The 23,587-nt window shown below is 46.8% G+C and overlaps 1 protein-coding gene across 1 annotated transcript; it reads right to left on the bottom strand.

The window, feature by feature from the left end:
• Positions 1-9,515: 9,515 nt before the first annotated feature.
• On the bottom strand, positions 9,516-22,667 carry LOC115316251 (maleylacetoacetate isomerase-like). Its single transcript, XM_029975603.4, has 7 exons — positions 22,656-22,667; positions 21,727-21,778; positions 21,204-21,280; positions 20,290-20,370; positions 17,910-17,987; positions 13,368-13,494; positions 9,516-9,772 (listed from the first exon to the last, which is right to left on the bottom strand). The coding sequence occupies exons 1-7, from the start codon at positions 22,665-22,667 to the stop codon at positions 9,516-9,518; spliced, it is 684 nt and encodes a 227-aa protein (XP_029831463.2).
• Positions 22,668-23,587: the final 920 nt, after the last annotated feature.

Raw genomic sequence — 23,587 nt, forward strand, 5'->3', positions numbered from 1 at the left:
CTGTCTTGAGAAAAACCGCTCCGAAGTGGACCTGGTTTTTCCGTTTCGACAGTTTCGTCCCATTTTTAAAGTTTGAGCACCCGCGCCTTCACAGGGAACTTTTGGAGCACGGCTCATGCACCCATTCTGGGCGAAATATATAATTTTCATCCCTCTACTACATGCTAGTGCCATGGCAAATACTTGGAAATAAATCTGTCTTGAGAAAAACCGCTCCGAAGTGGACCTGGTTTTTCCGTTTCGACGGTTTCGTCCCATTTTTAAAGTTTGAGCACCCGCGCCTTCACAGGGAACTTTTGGAGCACGGCTCATGCACCCATTTTGGGCGAAATATATCATTTTCATCCCTCTACTACATGCTGGTGCCATGGCAAATACTTGGAAATAAGTCTGTCTTGAGTAAAACCGCTCCGAAGTGGACCTGGTTTTCCCGTTTCGACGGTTTCGTCCCATTTTTAAAGTTTGAACACCCGCGCCTTCACAGGGAACTTTTGGACCACGGCTCATGCACCCATTCTGGGCGAAATGTATAATTTTCATCCCTCTACTATATGCTAGTGCCATGGCAAATACTTTGAACTAAATCTGTCTTGAGTAAAACCGCTCCGAAGTGGACCTGGTTTTTCCGTTTCGACGGTTTCGTCCCATTTTTAAAGTTTGAACACCCGCGCCTTCACAGGGAACTTTTGGACCACGGCTCATGCACTCATTCTGGGCGAAATGTATAATTTTCATCCCTCTACTACATGCTAGTGCCATGGCAAATACTTGGAAATAAATCTGTCTTGAGTAAAACCGCTCCGAAGTGGACCTGGTTTTTCCGTTTCGACGGTTTCGTCCCATTTTTAAAGTTTGAGCACCCGCGCCTTCACAGGGAACTTTTGGAGCACGGCTCATGCACCCATTCTGGGCGAAATATATAATTTTCATCCCTCTACTACATGCTAGTGCCATGGCAAATACTTGTAAATAAATCTGTCTTGAGAAAAACCGCTCCGAAGTGGACCTGGCTTTTCCGTTTCGACGGTTTCGTCCCATTTTTAAAGTTTGAGCACCCGCGCCTTCACAGGGAACTTTTGGAGCACGGCTCATGCACCCATTCTGGGCGAAATATATAATTTTCATCCCTCTACTACATGCTAGTGCCATGGCAAATACTTGGAAATAAATCTGTCTTGAGCAAAACCGCTCCGAAATGGACCTGGTTTTTCCGTTTCGACGGTTTCGTCCCATTTTTAAAGTTTGAGCACCCGCGCCTTCACAGGGAACTTTTGGAGCACGGCTCATGCACCCATTCTGGGCGAAATATATAATTTTCATCCCTCTACTACATGCTAGTGCCATGGCAAACACTTGGAAATAAATCTGTCTTGAGAAAAACCGCTCCGAAGTGGACCTGGTTTTTCCGTTTCGACAGTTTCGTCCCATTTTTAAAGTTTGAGCACCCGCGCCTTCACAGGGAACTTTTGGAGCACGGCTCATGCACCCATTCTGGGCGAAATATATAATTTTCATCCCTCTACTACATGCTAGTGCCATGGCAAATACTTGGAAATAAATCTGTCTTGAGAAAAACCGCTCCGAAGTGGACCTGGTTTTTCCGTTTCGACGGTTTCGTCCCATTTTTAAAGTTTGAGCACCCGCGCCTTCACAGGGAACTTTTGGAGCACGGCTCATGCACCCATTTTGGGCGAAATATATCATTTTCATCCCTCTACTACATGCTGGTGCCATGGCAAATACTTGGAAATAAGTCTGTCTTGAGTAAAACCGCTCCGAAGTGGACCTGGTTTTCCCGTTTCGACGGTTTCGTCCCATTTTTAAAGTTTGAACACCCGCGCCTTCACAGGGAACTTTTGGACCACGGCTCATGCACCCATTCTGGGCGAAATGTATAATTTTCATCCCTCTACTATATGCTAGTGCCATGGCAAATACTTTGAACTAAATCTGTCTTGAGTAAAACCGCTCCGAAGTGGACCTGGTTTTTCCGTTTCGACGGTTTCGTCCCATTTTTAAAGTTTGAACACCCGCGCCTTCACAGGGAACTTTTGGACCACGGCTCATGCACTCATTCTGGGCGAAATGTATAATTTTCATCCCTCTACTACATGCTAGTGCCATGGCAAATACTTGGAAATAAATCTGTCTTGAGTAAAACCGCTCCGAAGTGGACCTGGTTTTTCCGTTTCGACGGTTTCGTCCCATTTTTAAAGTTTGAGCACCCGCGCCTTCACAGGGAACTTTTGGAGCACGGCTCATGCACCCATTCTGGGCGAAATATATAATTTTCATCCCTCTACTACATGCTAGTGCCATGGCAAACACTTGGAAATAAATCTGTCTTGAGAAAAACCGCTCCGAAGTGGACCTGGTTTTTCCGTTTCGACAGTTTCGTCCCATTTTTAAAGTTTGAGCACCCGCGCCTTCACAGGGAACTTTTGGAGCACGGCTCATGCACCCATTCTGGGCGAAATATATAATTTTCATCCCTCTACTACATGCTAGTGCCATGGCAAATACTTGGAAATAAATCTGTCTTGAGAAAAACCGCTCCGAAGTGGACCTGGTTTTTCCGTTTCGACGGTTTCGTCCCATTTTTAAAGTTTGAGCACCCGCGCCTTCACAGGGAACTTTTGGAGCACGGCTCATGCACCCATTCTGGGCGAAATATATAATTTTCATCCCTCTACTACATGCTAGTGCCATGGCAAATACTTGTAAATAAATCTGTCTTGAGAAAAACCGCTCCGAAGTGGACCTGGCTTTTCCGTTTCGACGGTTTCGTCCCATTTTTAAAGTTTGAGCACCCGCGCCTTCACAGGGAACTTTTGGAGCACGGCTCATGCACCCATTCTGGGCGAAATATATAATTTTCATCCCTCTACTACATGCTAGTGCCATGGCAAACACTTGGAAATAAATCTGTCTTGAGAAAAACCGCTCCGAAGTGGACCTGGTTTTTCCGTTTCGACGGTTTCGTCCCATTTTTAAAGTTTGAGCACCCGCGCCTTCACAGGGAACTTTTGGAGCACGGCTCATGCACCCATTCTGGGCGAAATATATAATTTTCATCCCTCTACTACATGCTAGTGCCATGGCAAACACTTGGAAATAAATCTGTCTTGAGAAAAACCGCTCCGAAGTGGACCTGGTTTTTCCGTTTCGACGGTTTCGTCCCATTTTTAAAGTTTGAGCACCCGCGCCTTCACAGGGAACTTTTGGAGCACGGCTCATGCACCCATTCTGGGCGAAATATATAATTTTCATCCCTCTACTACATGCTAGTGCCATGGCAAACACTTGGAAATAAATCTGTCTTGAGAAAAACCGCTCCGAAGTGGACCTGGTTTTTCCGTTTCGACGGTTTCGTCCCATTTTTAAAGTTTGAGCACCCGCGCCTTCACAGGGAACTTTTGGAGCACGGCTCATGCACCCATTCTGGGCGAAATATATAATTTTCATCCCTCTACTACATGCTAGTGCCATGGCAAACACTTGGAAATAAATCTGTCTTGAGAAAAACCGCTCCGAAGTGGACCTGGTTTTTCCGTTTCGACGGTTTCGTCCCATTTTTAAAGTTTGAGCACCCGCGCCTTCACAGGGAACTTTTGGAGCACGGCTCATGCACCCATTCTGGGCGAAATATATAATTTTCATCCCTCTACTACATGCTAGTGCCATGGCAAACACTTGGAAATAAATCTGTCTTGAGAAAAACCGCTCCGAAGTGGACCTGGTTTTTCCGTTTCGACGGTTTCGTCCCATTTTTAAAGTTTGAGCACCCGCGCCTTCACAGGGAACTTTTGGAGCACGGCTCATGCACCCATTCTGGGCGAAATATATAATTTTCATCCCTCTACTACATGCTAGTGCCATGGCAAATACTTGGAAATAAATCTGTCTTGAGCAAAACCGCTCCGAAATGGACCTGGTTTTTCCGTTTCGACGGTTTCGTCCCATTTTTAAAGTTTGAGCACCCGCGCCTTCACAGGGAACTTTTGGAGCACGGCTCATGCACCCATTCTGGGCGAAATATATAATTTTCATCCCTCTACTACATGCTAGTGCCATGGCAAACACTTGGAAATAAATCTGTCTTGAGAAAAACCGCTCCGAAGTGGACCTGGTTTTTCCGTTTCGACAGTTTCGTCCCATTTTTAAAGTTTGAGCACCCGCGCCTTCACAGGGAACTTTTGGAGCACGGCTCATGCACCCATTCTGGGCGAAATATATAATTTTCATCCCTCTACTACATGCTAGTGCCATGGCAAATACTTGGAAATAAATCTGTCTTGAGAAAAACCGCTCCGAAGTGGACCTGGTTTTTCCGTTTCGACGGTTTCGTCCCATTTTTAAAGTTTGAGCACCCGCGCCTTCACAGGGAACTTTTGGAGCACGGCTCATGCACCCATTTTGGGCGAAATATATCATTTTCATCCCTCTACTACATGCTGGTGCCATGGCAAATACTTGGAAATAAGTCTGTCTTGAGTAAAACCGCTCCGAAGTGGACCTGGTTTTCCCGTTTCGACGGTTTCGTCCCATTTTTAAAGTTTGAACACCCGCGCCTTCACAGGGAACTTTTGGACCACGGCTCATGCACCCATTCTGGGCGAAATGTATAATTTTCATCCCTCTACTATATGCTAGTGCCATGGCAAATACTTTGAACTAAATCTGTCTTGAGTAAAACCGCTCCGAAGTGGACCTGGTTTTTCCGTTTCGACGGTTTCGTCCCATTTTTAAAGTTTGAACACCCGCGCCTTCACAGGGAACTTTTGGACCACGGCTCATGCACTCATTCTGGGCGAAATGTATAATTTTCATCCCTCTACTACATGCTAGTGCCATGGCAAATACTTGGAAATAAATCTGTCTTGAGTAAAACCGCTCCGAAGTGGACCTGGTTTTTCCGTTTCGACGGTTTCGTCCCATTTTTAAAGTTTGAGCACCCGCGCCTTCACAGGGAACTTTTGGAGCACGGCTCATGCACCCATTCTGGGCGAAATATATAATTTTCATCCCTCTACTACATGCTAGTGCCATGGCAAACACTTGGAAATAAATCTGTCTTGAGAAAAACCGCTCCGAAGTGGACCTGGTTTTTCCGTTTCGACAGTTTCGTCCCATTTTTAAAGTTTGAGCACCCGCGCCTTCACAGGGAACTTTTGGAGCACGGCTCATGCACCCATTCTGGGCGAAATATATAATTTTCATCCCTCTACTACATGCTAGTGCCATGGCAAATACTTGGAAATAAATCTGTCTTGAGAAAAACCGCTCCGAAGTGGACCTGGTTTTTCCGTTTCGACGGTTTCGTCCCATTTTTAAAGTTTGAGCACCCGCGCCTTCACAGGGAACTTTTGGAGCACGGCTCATGCACCCATTTTGGGCGAAATATATCATTTTCATCCCTCTACTACATGCTGGTGCCATGGCAAATACTTGGAAATAAGTCTGTCTTGAGTAAAACCGCTCCGAAGTGGACCTGGTTTTCCCGTTTCGACGGTTTCGTCCCATTTTTAAAGTTTGAACACCCGCGCCTTCACAGGGAACTTTTGGACCACGGCTCATGCACCCATTCTGGGCGAAATGTATAATTTTCATCCCTCTACTATATGCTAGTGCCATGGCAAATACTTTGAACTAAATCTGTCTTGAGTTAAACCGCTCCGAAGTGGGCCTGGTTTTTCCGTTTCGACGGTTTCGTCCCATTTTTAAAGTTTGAACACCCGCGCCTTCACAGGGAACTTTTGGACCACGGCTCATGCACTCATTCTGGGCGAAATGTATAATTTTCATCCCTCTACTACATGCTAGTGCCATGGCAAATACTTGGAAATAAGTCTGTCTTGAGTAAAACCGCTCCGAAGTGGACCTGGTTTTCCCGTTTCGACGGTTTCGTCCCATTTTTAAAGTTTGAACACCCGCGCCTTCACAGGGAACTTTTGGACCACGGCTCATGCACCCATTCTGGGCGAAATGTATAATTTTCATCCCTCTACTATATGCTAGTGCCATGGCAAATACTTTGAACTAAATCTGTCTTGAGTTAAACCGCTCCGAAGTGGGCCTGGTTTTTCCGTTTCGACGGTTTCGTCCCATTTTTAAAGTTTGAACACCCGCGCCTTCACAGGGAACTTTTGGACCACGGCTCATGCACTCATTCTGGGCGAAATGTATAATTTTCATCCCTCTACTACATGCTAGTGCCATGGCAAATACTTGGAAATAAATCTGTCTTGAGTAAAACCGCTCCGAAGTGGACCTGGTTTTTCCGTTTCGACGGTTTCGTCCCATTTTTAAAGTTTGAGCACCCGCGCCTTCACAGGGAACTTTTGGAGCACGGCTCATGCACCCATTTTGGGCGAAATATATCCTTTTCATCCCTCTACTACATGCTGGTACCATGGCAAATACTTGGAAATAAATCTGTCTTGAAAAAAACCGCTTCAAACTAGACCTGGTTTTTCCGTTTTGACGGCTTCGTCCAACTTTTCAAATTTGGGCCTCCGCTCATCCACAAGGAACTTGTTTAGAACATTCGGGTCTTTAACTGGGAAAAATGATAAAATTTAAGTCCATCAAATCAATCATGGTACAACTGCATATCCTTGAAAATAAACCTCCTCGATGGGAAAGGCGTTCGAGCGAGGACGTTACGTAGTTCTCATTTTCCATTGTTCTCCTCACTGGATCGACCGACATGGTTTTTACTTGATATTTTGAATTTATGTGCTTGACGTGTCATGAAGAGACCATCAAGTACAGTCAGCTTCCTTGCCAAATAATCACTCAATATTCCCACTTTATTCGCCCTAAATGTAGCTTCGCCAAGGTCAATAATTTCTTAATGATTAATAACAATATTTCTATACCTTTTCTTAGCCATGATAAAATTTCTAAATGAAAAAACAAATAGTTGCTTTCTTTGTTTGGTAGTTTAGTGATCCCAGCAGCAGAATGCAGGAAACGATTCTGAACAGCTGGCTGATCGATTATGCGCCTGGTTCGAGAAACTGGTCTCAGGAACCCGAGCAAATAAGTTTGAGAGAAGGCAGAGCGTACACTACGCTTCCTGGATGTTTTTGCCTTGTCGCAGTTATATGGCAAATCTCGTATCTTTCTGTATTTTTAAATTAGGGAGGTTTGAAAATCACTTTGTGTGGCACGTTTGGGAGAGGTGCCTCAGAAGGATGTTTTTTCTACGCATTACAAAATATCATACAAATCACGAAACTTTGTCATATGATTGGGGGAGGGTTGTATTTATAATATAAAATTAAAATTTATTTCACTCACCTAAAAATATATTTTAAAAACCGATCAAACCTGATACCACCCATAGTGGCTATGCATCAAATAATTTACTCGAATGAGGAACCTGCAGTTTATGCGCTGTAATCTTGACTTTTTTGCGGAAGGATTGGATCGTGTCAGAGATTGGACGGGTAGCATGGCAAATCTGAAAAAAGGCGATGTTGAGCAAATATTGCCGTATTTCTATATTTCATACATTGCTTCTATGGGAGCGTTGCCATAATCCGCCAAGAGATGGCGCTAGCATGCGATGGCACAGATTTCTGGGGATGCTTTGTCGTTTGTCTGTGCTGTGGTCACCTTGAAGTTTCAGACGCATGTTTTTGCGTAAAAACCAACGGGGAAAAACTCTTTTTGTAGTAACTTTGACTGGAGTTTAGATACGAATTGAGGGCGCGTGATGTTTTCTAAAATCTTTAGTTTGCAAGGTTTTGCGGCACAATTAATATAGTTTTTATACAACCATGCCTCAGCGGTGATTTCGGGTAGCGCGTGCCGACCTAAGAGCATCTTAATTTCGGTAGTAAGTCACGGCGCGTCCGTTAAGAAGACACGGGGGTGGCACCCTGTAGCCTCTTCCACTATATCTATTTCGGCGCCAAAATGGCCGATTAAAGCTAAAATAAAGGTCACGCGCAGTTCCTCGAGTGGCTGCTGCGGAAGAAATGGCGGCGGTGCGATCGCCATTAGCTCGGTTCTCGAGGACAGATCGGGGCCACTTTTTCAGAGCAGTCTCTATGGCATTTTCCCAACTGAGTGGTTCTAGTAACGTTGCCTTTAACTTAGGTGATGATAGTTACCCAGGTGGCCAGACCGAGTTTCGCAAAGGGTCTGTTGCAAGCTTGGCAAAACCATGTTCACGCACATGCTGAACGTGCGTGGGCGCATGGGGCACCATTCGAGCTCTTACAAGAAACTGTCGTGCTTTTCTGTTGAAAGGCTGTTGAAATGAGTCATCAGAGGATATAAAATGCCAACAACTTTTCATTTGACTTTATCTTTTTGGGTGACATTCTTCTGAATATTGGCCTACTTTATAAAAAGTTAAAAGACGTTCTCTTGCCCCCAAGATGCATTTTCTGTAGCTTTCCAATTAAAAAACTGCAGCCGCATAAAAATAGAAAACAAAATGGTTTACACCTTACCTATTCATTCAAAACTTTTTTTTTGACAGGCTTACAACGGCTTTCCACTCTGCCCTAGATTAGCTGCCGCAGGAAATCGTGTCCCTGTGGGATTTGAAGGCACTACATGCAAGCCCAAAACACATATGAAACAAACACAAACACCATAAGGCACTCAACACCGGAATCTCAGTCCACGGTGGTCGCGAGCCGTCTCGATTTAGTCTCGATAAGAAGGTAGCGCCACCTATCAATACGAACTCCAAGCGCCCCCCGCCACTCGACTTGGTCGTCTGCGTCGCCTCCCGCCGTTGACCCTGGCAAGTTTCTTAGCCCTATATTTACAGAAAAGGAGCTACGCCAATCTTGCGGGAAAAAAAAAGACCTTTGAATTACCCCTTTGACAAAAAGTTTGGATTGCTACGTGCAGGAGACAATTTTTAAGGTCCATTTTAGATCAAGCCTGGTCACTTGGGACATCCTATATATCTTTCAAAGCTCTCTGTGCGAGGGAAACTGAGGGAGTGGAGAATACGAGAGCGCGTGGGAACTTCAGAAGGCCGAGCTCTTTCTTGAGTAATTGGTGGGCAGACGTAAAGCTAACTGCATTTGTTTCTACTGCGCTCGTCCTATGTGTTAGGACGTGGAACGGCGGCATCCGGCGTTTGGCTTTCGTATTCGAACTTGTTCGATTAGTGCACTGGAGACAATGACAGCTAGCTTTACGCGCACCTGCTAGTTATTCCAACCAAAGCTCGGTGTTTTGACGTCCCCACTCAATATCGTCTCTTCCTCTTACTCGGTTTCTGACGCGTTGGTGTCCATTCTCATAGAACTGTGAAATTGATCATGGGCAGACTTTCTTTTAAAAATGGTTTCAGACGAATGCGCCAAAACCAATCTTCTTTGGAGGAAAACTCACTCTTCTTTAACACAAAACGTTGTTGTACAAACATGAATTAGCATCGCACAAGGAAACCCCCACTTACTGTTTTATTTTCTTTTGAGGCACAGATATTGCAACGCTTGTTTTCAGTCCGACGCCACGGGATCGCGGCGGAAACTGTTTTACTTTCGAGTCTTCTCCAGATCCGTAAAATCTCCGTAATTGTCGGGCACATTTGGTTGACGGGATGGGTGGGCAACCTTGAAAGCTGGCAGCTCCATGAGTGCGCAGTATATGCGCATGATGGTCGGAAACGGCGTCATATCATTCCTGATGCGTATCGCGTTGTTGACCTGAGGCGCCAGGCAGATGTCGGCCATGGTGACGCTGTCCCCGACGCAGTACTTGCCTGCTGTCTTGGAGAGCACTGCTTCTAAAGCTGGCCAAGAGAAAAGCAAATTGCAGCTGTATCTTATTCTATTCATCAAACCATAGCGGTCATTGCTTGCTTCTATCCGCCTCAGAGAATGACGAAATGCACTGGTTCAACAACATGTCGTAGTCAAATGTTGACTGTCATCGTGGCCCGCCGCGATCCACGCGACTCCCCACGTATCCTTTTGGCTGGCTTTTTATCAATGGCGGAGCGCTGCCCCCGTGGCCGATTACACTTGGCCGCCTCGTGGTGGAGACTCCAAGAGAGAGATAAATCAACATCCGGGCCACCTTATCGAAAGCTTTGTGACACCAGGGTGTCCACAATAGTGATATACAACTTTCGTACGATAAACACAACCGAAGCTTAAGTTCAATACCTATTTTCCCGGCACGGACCGTCACGTATTTCCGAGCCGTCGCCTTATCGCTCTTTTCTTTCTTGCGGCGATATTGAGGAAGCACAGACTGCGGCAAGGGAACGTTGACTGGGGTCACTCTAACATGCCGTCCAACCTCGACGCGTGCGACGCGCAGTTGGTTCGGGGCGCAGGAGTTTGGGCAGCTGACCAACAGAACACACTCTCTTGGCTATGCCCGGTCAGGGCGCGCAATCAACACTCGCGAAATCTGAGCTAGTTTCCAATAAAACTGACATGCTTCATTAAAAAAGAAAAAGAAAAAAAGTGGAATGTTTTTTAAATAAATGAAATATCTTTATATTCTTTTTCTTAATTGGTGTTTGAGCTTTTACCTGGGTAAGCCGTGTGAGTTCACGTCTATACTCCTCGACAACTTTTCTTGGCAATGCAGCGGAAGGTACAGGCCCGCGTCCCCTCTCCCATTTTGACTGTGCGCGGGCTCTCCTCTTTCCGGAAATGGGGGAGGAGGAGAGCCTGCGTACACTCAAAATGGGAGAGGGGACGCGGGCCTGTACCTTCCACTGCATTGCCAAGAAAAGTTGTCGCGGACTCATAGCAAATCGGCTAAGAACCAGCAGAACGCGTCTTTCCGCATCTGAGAGTGAATGCGCCAGAATGTGTGAGAGAGCGATGACGTGTGCCAATATGCTCCTCACCGGCAGATTCCAGTCTCTTCCGTAAGTAAATGACACGTCAGCAGTGAGTTTTTTTTTCTTCTTTTGAAGCCAAGATTGTACAGGGGGAAATATTCAGAAACGTAACTCGTAACTTCCAAATTGTTCTTAATTTACAAGGTTACGAAAGTGTCAGTCAAGCAAATATATACTCGGCGTCAACTACGTTGTGCTACCCTCTCAAGGCAAGCGTAGCCTCCACAGTGCTGCAGCCTCGCCCTGCTGCCTCGTGGCAGCAGGGCGTGGCTGCACGAGGAAGCAGCATACGAACGCACACGAACGCCCTTCCTCGTGCGTCCGTATGCGCTCGCGCAAGCACCTTTGACAGTATTGCAGCACTGCTGATGGTATACTATACTCTGTTTCACCTTATGATGTACCGCAGGAAAGGCTACAAGTGCGAGCTCCCTGCTCTAGGGCACACCTCGGCGGCACAACCTCTCGTGCATTGAGAGCAGCTGCCAACGCTATGAGCTCGCGCTTCTAGCCTTCTCTGCGGTACAACATAAGGTGAAAAGGTGTACAGCCTTGACAACGCAGCACACAATAGCCGAGTACAATCTCGTAATAATAAAAAAAATATTTATTACTATATTTTTATTTCCACAGTGAGGTCTGGTGTAAAAGATAGGTGATTAAGTGGTCTAACTAGCACCTTGTGTGAATGAAAAACCTGTCTTTATGCTCCTTTTGCCCGGAGCCCATACATTTCACTGCTATCTTTAGCGTGAATTAAGGGCTATGACGTCAATTTCGTTGTGTGTATGGCAACTAAAATGTTTGGTTCAGTATACCCTTAAGATAGAGTAACTTCAGTGGAGTACTATAAAAGTTAAGTACGTTGCTGGGCTAGTTGGTGCATAAATAGGTGCAAACAAATTAGCACAAAAAAGACAGACAGGTCAGGCGCTACAGAGCAGCGCCTGTCTTGTCTTTTTTTGTGTGTGTTATTTTGTTTTTTCATATAATTATTCAAGTTACATAGAAGTCTAACCGCCGAATTCAGAAACCTCACTCAAACTACACTCAAACTGAAGGGCCCCTCCACTTCCTCGAGGAAGGCGCGAAGGCCGGCGCTGGCCAATCGCGACGGCGGATCCGTCCTCGCGATTGGCCAGCGCCGGCCCTCGCGCCTTCCTCGAGGAAGTCGAGGGGCCCTTCAGTTTGAGTGTAGTTTGAGTGAGGTTTCTGAATACGGCGGTAAATGTAGCGTCTGCGATAGTTTCTAGTGGACGAGAGCAACGCATTTCTTCCCGCCTTTCTTAAAGACCGAGTTCCGTCGTTAAGTGGTTTTTACACGGGTGAAAAATGAGCGATGTGCGTGACGTCGACAGCAGGCGCAATTTCTTCCTCAGCTTGGCCGTTCACTCGGACGGGGTGCCGGGGGGATGTCAGCCCGGGATGTCAGTGTTTGCAGTCCAGTTTACCGGTTTTAACACTTGACACCACCGCATACGAATTTAGCGGGCTCACCGTTTTACACCAAATAGTTTAACGAGAAAATACCATCGAAGACGAACTGATTCGCCGCAAAACTAGGATTCTTTGTGCCGCACCCGACCATCCATCCCTTTCCCCGCTGCGTAGTTGACGTCATAGCGCCGCAGAGCAAAAGCCTGACGTTTTTTTTTCGTCACTTGATGCGCTCACGGAGGAGAAATCTCCGGGATTTCTTTATCGTGTGAATAGCCCTTAAAGGACCAGTGGATCTGCGACAGCCACAGACACCTGCGCTTGCGTTCACCTACCGCCGAGTCACAATTATCTGGAACCCGCACGGAGAAATTGAATCCTCCAAAGTGCCTTTGCCCGAGAAGCAGCGGAACTTAGACGGACTTGTTCCGCCGTATATATATATGTGTGTAACTCATCTTTAGCGTTTAGGTGGGTCTGTCTCTGGTAAGCTCGTTCTACATCCAAATTTAACTTAAATTTAGAAGCAGCAAAAAAAAAAAAGATTCCGATGTAGAGGAAGCAGTTATCTATTATATGACCTTCTAAAGCAATATTATACATCACATGCATTTCTTTCGGTTAATTTTGCTGTATTTTGAGATATACATGAGTCTGTGAGAAACATTGTTGTAACCTCATTACTACCTAAACCGCGATTATGTATTCTTTCCGTCATTTGAATAATTTTAATCTATTGATTACTACCTATATTTTGCATAATTTTACCCTGTACTGGAATTTGGAGCAACATTGCTCTAGTCGAAAGGTTAAAGCGTAATTAAAACTTAGTTTAAACGTTATTTCAGGTCAAATGGGTTTAGTGACTGGAACTTAACGTCATCTTATTCACTGTTTGCCGCTCAATTATGACACCAGAAATTTCTCAAAAGGGCCTGTATATTTTTATGGTCGGAGATACGGAACAAAACCTCCGAGGGACTACGTGTTTCCATCAACACAAGCCAAATTTCTCGAAGCCACTAAAACGCTGAGACACGGACTTGTTTGAAGCCAATATTTTCCCGGTTTTCCGTAATGTTTTTCTCACCTTGAAGTCCTTTGGTGATAAAATGCGTACTCCACTCGAGTTTCTTTCCGGCTTCCACTCTGCGGATAACGCTGACATTCTGGAGGGGTTGAATACCAGAGGCGATCAACTGTGTAATGGCGCGAACCTGCGAAAATTTGGCAACAAATGACACCTTTCGTGCATAATGACAAACAGTGCCATATCTAAAGGCCGTTCAAGGTTCACAAAGACTTTTGCGCCATCAGAAATCGCCGAACAAGAGTAGCATAATGAAACTCGTAAAGGGTGGAAACGTAACCGTTATTTAATATCGCTTACGCAAAAGGACGTAATTGACACATGCACAGTAGTTCCAACAAACATGGCGGCAATCAGTGTGTCTGTAGCTGCATAGCAGCGGTGCATAGTCAAATTTGTGCGATGGAGAAAGTTGATCCAGCTGAAATGTTGACAAGGTCAATTCGAAGCACAGTTTGGGATACAATCCAGGTCACGGCCAACAGCATATAATAGGTGCCAACGGTTTGGCGAAGCAGCGCCAGTGACCAGTGAAACGCACGGACATTATAGTCCGACTGTATATACAGTATAATCACGCAGCCTCTCTCTTTCTATGCCAAAAGAATCAAAGGGGTGCTAAGCCTTCTACAGCGGTTCCCGGGCGCTCACGAGGAATACTTAAAACAACAGCAACATAGTTTTGTGCTCGTAGAATTTTCGATTTTTCGTGTAGGAATAAAAGTTCCGGTCAATCTTGAAGGACCCTTGCAGCTCAAGTTAGAACTGGAAGTACGGATACCTTAGAAAATACTGAGTGCATTCCCTCCCGCGAAGCACTGTGAACTCCAAACATGAGCCTTCTTTTAATCGCTATATACTAATGAGAAGGATGAGCGCTCACCCAATCTCGGGTGTTTTCACAAAACGATAATAATTCTGCAGCCCGAGAGACAAAAATGCGTGCCCCCTTCTGCCACTGAGCACATAGAGTGCATGGACCTGTGATTGATGTTCACAGTGCTTTGCAAGGCAGTACATGGGCAGCAAGCCCACTGAAACGGATACCTTCGCGCTTGGGAGTGAGAGGGTCACGTGTGCGATGAGCGCGACGAAGCGTCGCCCCCGCAGCTGTTCGCTCTATGGTGGTGGCGGGGAGCAGGCAACATCAACACTCAGCGTCAACTATTTCTTGCCACGTTGTCAAGGCCAGCGTAGCTAGGGCAGTGCCCCAACTCTGTCAAAGCTAGCCGCGCGAGTGAGTGTGACGCCGGACAAAACCACGTTCTCTCGCCGCCAGTAGCGTTGGCAGGGGGGGAAGGGGTGTTCGGGGGTCCAAACCTCCCCGAATTGCTAAAACTACCCCCCCTCGGTGACCATTGGGCCCGCTCGCTACCCTGCTCACGCAGTTGGCCTTGCACGGGGCACGGAGCCGTGCAGGCGGACTATCCCCAACTTATATGCTTTCGGGAGGAATGTTTGTGGAGTAGACGAGGCTCAAATAAATAAAATTGTCAATATTTCTTCATTCATGCTTATTTGATGGGATGTGGAACTTGATCTCAGATATATAGAGAACGGATATTTCGAAACATTTGTGGGGTGAAGGATGGCAATTTCAAGGCTAAGTATAACAAACTATACTCATGGATCCTCATATCAAACTAAAGTTGGCATAATAAAACGCACAGATGGTGAGAATATAAAACAATGTAAGCGGTGTAAGGAATATTAAATGACTTGTGAAAACAATTGCACTGTAAGCAACGGGTGGCGCTGCGCTCACGTACACCTTGTGTATTGATCAGAATTACGTGCTTTCAACTAGAAATTACCGCGAATAAAAAAAGTAAATGGGACTAGTAATTTCAGAGAGCAATTTACATAGTTTTTGATCATTTTATTTATACCAAGCGCCTACATATTAAGATACAGCCGCCTGCGTTCACGGCAAGGAATATCCAGGATGTCCACCGCTTGAACTCTAATGTCGCGATGAACGTTCAAAAGCACTAGACCGAGCAGTCGCTCATTCGAAGTGGACGCCCTCAGGTATTTTTTCAACCGTCGTAGTGAAAAGAATGAGCGCTCAGCTTCCGCCGTTGTTGTGCGCAGAGTCGCTAGGATCTTGACGAGACGATAGACGTTTGTAAATAGGGCCTCCGGACAGAGGGCGACCGCCCGTAGCGCAGACATGACGGGCGTTTCCTGTTTGTCTCTTTCATTGGACGGCTAAAATTTTCCTATTTTTGGCGAAGTTTCCCACACGTCGTGAAATTTCCCTCCATCGAGACGACCGTCTCAATGGTCGCTCACGGATGCGATCAAGTCCGTCTTGCTATGTGCTTTGCATGTCGAGGTGGCATCCGATGCAATTCGTTAGTAGATTAATCTTTTCGTTACACGGAACATCAGAGACCCCGAAGAGCCTTCAATAAGGGGGACCGGAGCTTAGTCAAGCTGCATTTCTGGAGATTTGTTCTCTGGCCTCCCATTCACCATATGTGTCTGTGCTGAAAAATAATTTTGTATCGTATCGTATCGTATCGTATCGTATCGTATCGCATCGTATTCTCACTACCACAAAGGTGCAAGGGTATTCAAGTTCGTTTCCACGTTCGGCGTGTGGTTTGCGTGTTTGTGCGTAATGTGCGATGTCGTTTCTCCGAGTGACGGAACGACGAGTTCGGACTGACGACTTCTCATCGCCCCGAGGATATGCCGCTGTTGCCTTTGGACCACACTGCAAGGTAAAGCGACCTAGCAAAAGTAAGACTCCCTTCCCGTCGGCATCTTGTTCTGTAGCACGAATTTGCTACACCTTTCATAGGTAATAGATTTTGGTTTTGTGATTGTTCAGAATTACCCTCGCCCTATATTGAGCCCCTAGTGTTTGTGCGAGGACGGTTGCTCTTATTTTTAAGCGTCGAGATTTTTTTTTTTGGCTGCTTAATTTTTTATAACAGTATATATCCCGCCGGTAACAGCCAGGCTTCGCCAGTAGAGTGAGAGCCCAAGGTTCTACCCTGCCTCAGTGTAACTTGGAAAAGGGTGAACGATAAGCTCCCCATTACGTGCCGACGGCTTCGATATCCGCTACGTATACGAGCGCAACGCACACATGACGCCGAGAAAAGCCTGATACTTCTCACAGTAAAAGCGCACTCCGGTGATACGTAGACACCTTCCGATTGGCCCGCCAGGCCGCAGCTTCCGCCGTACTTGCATGTCATGAAATCACGGCTTCCTGGCCTACCCAGTATTTCTTGCTTCAGACACTAGGATATAGCGGCGCCACCAGAGCAATAGCTCACGTTTGAACAATGCGGCTGCCACCCCGAGGCATACCCAATGTTTTTTGCTTCAGTCGCTAGGTAGCGCCGAACCTAACAGCATTGCAGGTTGCTCATAGACCGGTGTCCGAAATTCTAGCCCCCAGCGATGAAAATGTGAAATAACAATCTCAAGCGCTCGCTCTTGTGAAGAGAGGCTGCGCATAAAACAAGGTTTTTGCTCTTTACAGCCCTCTTGGCATTGGTGTTGTTCTTGGATACTTCGTGACTATGCCTTTCCGACGTTCTTGCACTACGATATGTGCGAAGGTTTCTAAAAAAACGCAGTCTTGCAAGAAGACGTTTACAACACCCTGTAACGCCAAATGAGAGCGCAGCTCTTGAGGAAGGGGAGGGAAGGGTACTGAGGGGAGGGTATGCCCCTCCTCCCTCCTCTTCCTCTGCCTCCTCGTTTTCCTCCCATCATCCTTCAAGCTCCTCCCCTCCTTTCACCCTCCTCCCTCCTCCCCTCCCCTCGTTCTCCTCCCCCTCCCCCTTCCCTCCCCCTCGTGCCCCCCCTCCCCCCCCCCCCCCCCGAAATAAAATCCTGGCTACGCCACTGCTCGCAGCAGTGCTTGGCCGAAGCACTGTGGAAGCTACGCTAGCCTTGACAATGTAGAACGAAAATAGTTGACGCTGAGTATAGGCCCTGATTTTCTTGTTCCTTGAGACAGTCATTGCTTGGACAAGCGGACGACGCCGGCGTTTGGCGTCCGAACGCTGACCCTGACACCACCGCTTTCTCTGCGCTAGAAGCAGACGACGCCCCTTGCTCTTACTGGAGAGAGAGAGTTAAGCGGGTAGATACAAAAGCAGCTAGCCTTTGTTCCTACCCGCTATCCTTCCAATGAGAGCCCGGTGCTGGGACGTCACGGTCCCCGCTGCGCGAAAGCAGACGAACTTGCTCGTAGTGCAGACAGCACTCTCAACTACAACATATATGTGCGACTTCTGAGAAGTTCGGGGCTTATAGAACGTGTACCATGCTGAGCAACTTCGGCCAGATTATTTGCGGAATACGTTGGCATATAGGAGTGTTCAATTCTTATGAAACATTGTAATATTAGGCTGTTTTTGTTGAGCGGGCTCGAACGCGTACGGGGCACGGTGTAACGTATTCAAGTTATGTTTATTTTGTGCTGCGTTTTACAAAGATTTTGTTTTCGTACCGAGATATGTTTTGACATCGAAAGTAGACATCCTGACTATATAAACAAAGTTTTGAACCAACCTTTGCTCGTAGAATGATATCGTCCGGTAGCAACCTGGGCTCGGGATACTTTTCTTCGAGATACTCGATGATCGCGAGCTACAGGAGAAAGTCATTTCAACTCAAAGGCACGAAAATATAAAAAAAAACAAGCTCGTTTTAAAGGGATGCTGGAAATAATTTGAAACGTTTTGTAATTATCACATTTTGCGAGTGCGGGAGAGCACTGTAGTGTAGGGGTACTTTTTCAAACTTTTTGCACGAGTGTTCGTAAGAAAAGTACTTTCAACGGCCTAAATACTATAAGAAAATCTATTATAATTTAAACGAAATGTTCAAAAGTTCACATTCTAGCAACTGCAGGACCAGCGCCAACAACGCCGACAGCTTTAGAGAAACAATGTTTGGAGCGTTCTTCTCGTTTCTCGTGGAGCAACTCTCCCTCCTCTGCGATGGCCGCACTTTGGAGCACATGGAACGAAAGCTCGCGCCGATAACCTCAGGAATCCTGGGTTCAACTCCCCTCTCCAGTTTGTTTCATTCTGGAGGGGCATCGCACCGGCGTGCAGTCTTGTATAACTACTTCGTGATGCACGAGAAAGATCCCAGCAAGCAGTCGTACTGCACTGCCTAAATGTTTCATCTGCAGCGTGCAACAATGTCGCCATATAGTCTAGCAGACTAAACTCACCTTGAATAAGTAAAGTCCTCCAGGCTAATGTCTGTGCATAAGTATGGAGGTTGGTTTGAAGTTGTGCCAAGAAAAGGTGAAGGTGAAGTTTCCACCTAACGGCCTCCTTCAGTCTGACGAACACCGGTAACTTCAAGAGTCGCTCTCCCTTTTCTTTTCATGGCAGGAGTTTTTAACAACCTACCCACTAATAAGTACATCTTGTTTAAAGATTTGTTATACAGTGAACATAAGTTTGTTGTGTAAAGGTTTAGGCAGCGTGAAGTTAGTTTGCTTCATGGGGCGTCTGATATCTCCAATGTTGGTGGAACATGTAGTCAATGCAGTAAGACTCTTCGTTGGAAGTTTTCCGGCAGCAGAGAACACCGTAAACCAGCACGCGTAAGGTAAAATTGGAAGTTGCAGGTTCCTATTTGCACAATCGACAGTATCGTACCTAACTTATTTTATAAATTTAATTTTCACATTTCGACTGTGGTTTCACAAAATGTCTCCCCACAAAAAAAAAAAAAAAAAAAAAAAATACAGTTCTTTAACCGCGAAAATAAACTACGCATCACCGAGCGCTCATTCTCCGCCCAAATGTAGCGCTAGAGGTCCGAACCAGATTCAAATGTTTCAGCACTAACCGTCACCTTCTTAAAAAGATATAAGTGGCTTTCTAAAATTTTCAATGGAAAAGTGGGGCCCATTTTCGCCCGTTTTCGGTAACTAGCGCCGTAGAGCTCCATGTATTCTAGAGCTCTCTCGGCCGCCATTTTAGCATTAAACATTTCAGCTAATCACCTCCAACTTTTGAAACTGTGGCGTTTGGTTCGGACTTCCAGGGCTACATTTGGACGAAAAATGAACGTTCTGCGATGCGTAGGTTATTTTGGGTTAAAAGAAGATAAAAACTGGTAAATGTTTTTGAGGGGATACCCTGTACTTTCCATTGCTAGACACGTCGCCGGCTCGGATGCTTAATTGGCCTTTTTCAAAACACCCTCTAGAACACTGAAAGTCATCATTTCTTTGGTACGACGCGAGTGATTGGATTCGCGTTCCCTCCAAAGGCTGACGTAGTCCTCGTGTCCAATGCAGGCTACACTCTAAAAAAAGTTTGCGCGTCTACTTTCACGCACAACACTTGGAGAGCCAATCACCGCTACCTACGGAGGCAGCTCAGCGAATGACAGTGCCGAAACATAGGTTAAGACCGAAAAAAACGCAGTCTGAGCTGTGACATTAGGCAATGCAAGCGTGACGTTTTGCATTGCTTAATGTCACAACCCAGACTGTGCTTTTTGGCCTAAACATATGTTTCGGCGTTGTCATTTGCTGAGCTGCCTCCGTAAGTGGCGGTGATAGGCTCTCCGAGTGTTGTGCGGGAAAGCACACGCACGGGCTTGTTTTAGAGTTTAAGAGTACCTGCCCAAACGATGGCGTACTCGAATAATAGGCGCAACATGCGGGCACTTTTGAAACGGGTGTATGGTATCATAGGCTTTAGGAGGATAGCACCAACAATATGTCGTCAAAAGGAAGCTCAAGATTTACTAGAGTATCGCTTTAAAAGCATCGATGCAAGTTTGGTATACACACCAACTCAGCGTTAAAAAGAACACAAAAAGGAGGGCGTGCTCGCACGAGAACTGGGGACAATGTGCCTTGAAATAAGCCAGTTTGGCGCGACGTCAGAAACACGGGTTAACGAATCGCTCATATTACCGATTGCGAGATTGGTTCGCCGTCGATTTCAAGCACCGGCAGCTGTTGCATCGGGTTCTTCTTCGTGAATTCTGGGGACAGCTGTTGGGTTCAATGAAAATGTATGTTTTTATTGATGGCTCGGGCTAGGGTGCCTCAGGCACAGCCGCCAACACTGAAACACTCTAGCTCGGGTGTCTATGGTAGGTGGTGCAAGCTACCACCCGTTCGAAAGGCTACAGCCATTAGCATCCATCCATCCATCCGCGTACGTTAATGTAGGAGGGAAGGTGTAGCAGTCTCATTCGCTTCTCCGAGCAACCGAGTGAGGTCCCACGCTTCACGGCTGATGTTTCTCTATCACCATGGTATTGCTTCTGTGAGCTGCAGGTGTAGAGCCACAACAGCTAAGACCGGTTAATTTGTTTTGGAAATCGGGCTCACGGTAAAACGGAGCAAGCAAGAAACATGAAGACATATCACGGGTCTGGTTTTCATTTACGGCTGAGCAATGTCGCTACAGAGTTGGTAACATGCTCAATCCGACCATTTTTGATCGCATTTGATAGTCCTGGAGTGCAAGGTAGCGCTGCTTCCCGCACACAAATTATGCTTTGCCCTGTGGGCTGGAATTGAGGGGCTGCCCCCACCCTCGCGATCGTGACCTCCTCCTTGAACACCGTAGCACGGGCGAACCCATCCCGCCACCATGTTTAGGACTCTTGCTTGCTCGGGATAGCCTCGTGCAAGATAAGTATACGTTTGGGTTTATTATTTATTTAATCTGCGTATCTAACTTTTTGCCAGGTTGGGGCATACAAAAATACAGCAAACATGACGCCAGCATGGCTACATTCCCTGATTCCATCGTATATTTTCTGTTTGTGGGAGTTAGTGCATGTACGTGTGTGCGTTCGTACGGTCGTCTACATTACCTGATCGCCAGGCTCTCCTCCCTCTTTTAGCACCTCGACCGACTTATACTCATAGTCAACATTCTTCAAAGCCAGTGCTGTTCGAGAAGAAAGAAAACAAGAAGAGATATTTCTGTTTGTCCACAGATAACGCCTCAGGTCACAGGAAATAGGGCCACGGCGAAAGAAGAAAAAGGTGTCTTAACGACGCCAGAGAAGGTGGCAAAAGTTTGAGGGGGCTTCCCTTGTCTTCTGGCAAGGACACTGTCGGCTTAGGCGCCATCGAGCAAGCGCGGTCGCGCGCCGCGCGGCGTTGTAAACGTGTGCGCGAATAGGAACAATTTTTGGAGGTGGGCTCTCCGGTCTCCTGATGCGCATTAAGATGCCCCTGGACATGTTGCGTCATCTCACGGCATTTGCCAGATATGAGAGCAAACCTTCGCCACGTTTGCTCTATGGCGAGGCGGCGCCGTTGAGAGACACCTCTCCCTTTTTCCGCCGTGGCAAGGGCGTTGAAGTGAACATAAAGGATACAAGAACGTACCGATCCGCACTCTGTACGGACAGGAGCCCGAATAACAGGAGTACAAAATGGGCTGGTGAGAAAAGGAAGACGAGTCGTCATTTCATCTCGTAATGAATTCATATCACAAGTTCTAAACAATTTCGTACAGCGAGTTTGAACCAGTGACGAAGCCAAAGGGAGACCGCGATGGTTGACGACCCATGCCTAAAATTATGTTACGCATGCACGTATACGGCCCCAAAATAAACTTGAAACACCGGTCATTATTGTTATTCTTTTAGAATACATGGCTTGCACTGACGTCCCATCAGCCGCCATTGCTTTGTACCATGCTGCTGTGCCCGTATTTTCTGCCGCATAGATTTCGCACGATAGAATTTGTTCATCTCGGCAAACCTTGCTGAGAACAACATATTCGATGGTGCCAAATACTTGCTGCACAAGGTACGGCACAGGAGCATAGCACGGAGCAATGGCGGCTAGTACGGTGTCATATGAGCTCACGTGCAAGGCATGTATAGAGGCTTTGTAGCAGCCTTGCATGGACGCCGCCATAGCTGACCTTCAGTTTTTGTTTCCTCTTCTTTTGTTTCTTTCACTTCATCATTACTATAGCAGGCCAGGTTATTGCCATATTAGATTCAAGTGTGTCCTTTTCTAAAGCATCGGCCTTTGTAGAGGATCGTCAGCTACCGTTTCAGTTGCTCGGCATCTCGGTAAGACAAGAGAAGGTCGGCTATGGCAGCCAGTGGCAAAGGTGAGCGGTATGACACCCAAATGTCTACAGTCCCAGTAGGAAAGAGGCGCCAAGGTATTTTACGACTCAGACCATTCACGACGTTGAAGGGCAGATCCACACTTTCTCGTTGTTTGAAATGTGACCGATACTTGCTATTCGAACTGTGCACGATGGCGTAGTTTACGCGCAAAGGAACGAAAAATCTCACCTTGGAAGACATTTCTGCGAGCGATTGGCGCTCTTCAGCCCAGACGGAAGCCGATAATTTCCAATAGCTGTAGAAGGAGGCTGCCGCTGAAGGGATGTTATCGTCTCAGACTGAGGCCTATTACCAATTGATCGCCGGTCAAAGTGATCTGGTCACGTAGGAGCTGACAACGCTGGCGGAGGACACGTCAGCGTATTCGAATTTACGAAAAACCGATGACGCGGTTGCCGCAAAATAAAACACGTCTAGCTGAAACCTGGCGATGTCGCATCCGGCGTACTTGCAGTCAGACGGAAACTTGCAGCTGTTCTCTTATTGCTGTTAAAGTTTAGAGAGGTGGAAGCAACGAACTTGTAAAACTTGCGCTGCAGTCCTGCCAGATGTCACTAAGCCATTATTTTAGTTTAGCGAGATATACGAGGACTGCGTCCAGCACCACCAGCTGTGTTCCGATTTACGTTCTTTTCACCGCCGTGTACAAGGGTTGTTGGGAGCGGCGTACTCGTCGGACCAATCAGTCGCCTGCCTTTATCGCCTGTCCCCGCGGTACTGCGCTTGAACATGCGCATAGAGCATGATCACGGGGTGCAAGAGTGAAGATTGACTGGCCCAAAGAGGAGTTAGTTTTGTGGGTCGCCTGTCAACACCGCCCGATCAGGCCGAGTTCCATTCGCCCCGAGGAAGTTAGACGAGGGAGCGCTATCATAAAGAAAGGTTTAATTGATACTCAAGGTTCGATTCCGAGGCGGATGCTGCGGAAGGCCAAGGCTGCCCTGTGGTTCGGGTCTTCTGTTGAGGTGGCTGCCCCGGCACCGGCTCTTCTGTTCGTCCACCGCTTTTGGAACTGTGTGTCGTCGCGCACACACCACGAGCCTCGCCCCTTCTTCCCTTACGGCGCCGTCCCTCTACGTGCAGTGCTGCTCATTGTCCCC

This window comes from Ixodes scapularis, unplaced genomic scaffold (genome assembly GCF_016920785.2).
Source record: "Ixodes scapularis isolate PalLabHiFi unplaced genomic scaffold, ASM1692078v2 PGA_scaffold3__209_contigs__length_174095766, whole genome shotgun sequence".
NCBI classification, from domain to species: domain Eukaryota; kingdom Metazoa; phylum Arthropoda; class Arachnida; order Ixodida; family Ixodidae; genus Ixodes; species Ixodes scapularis.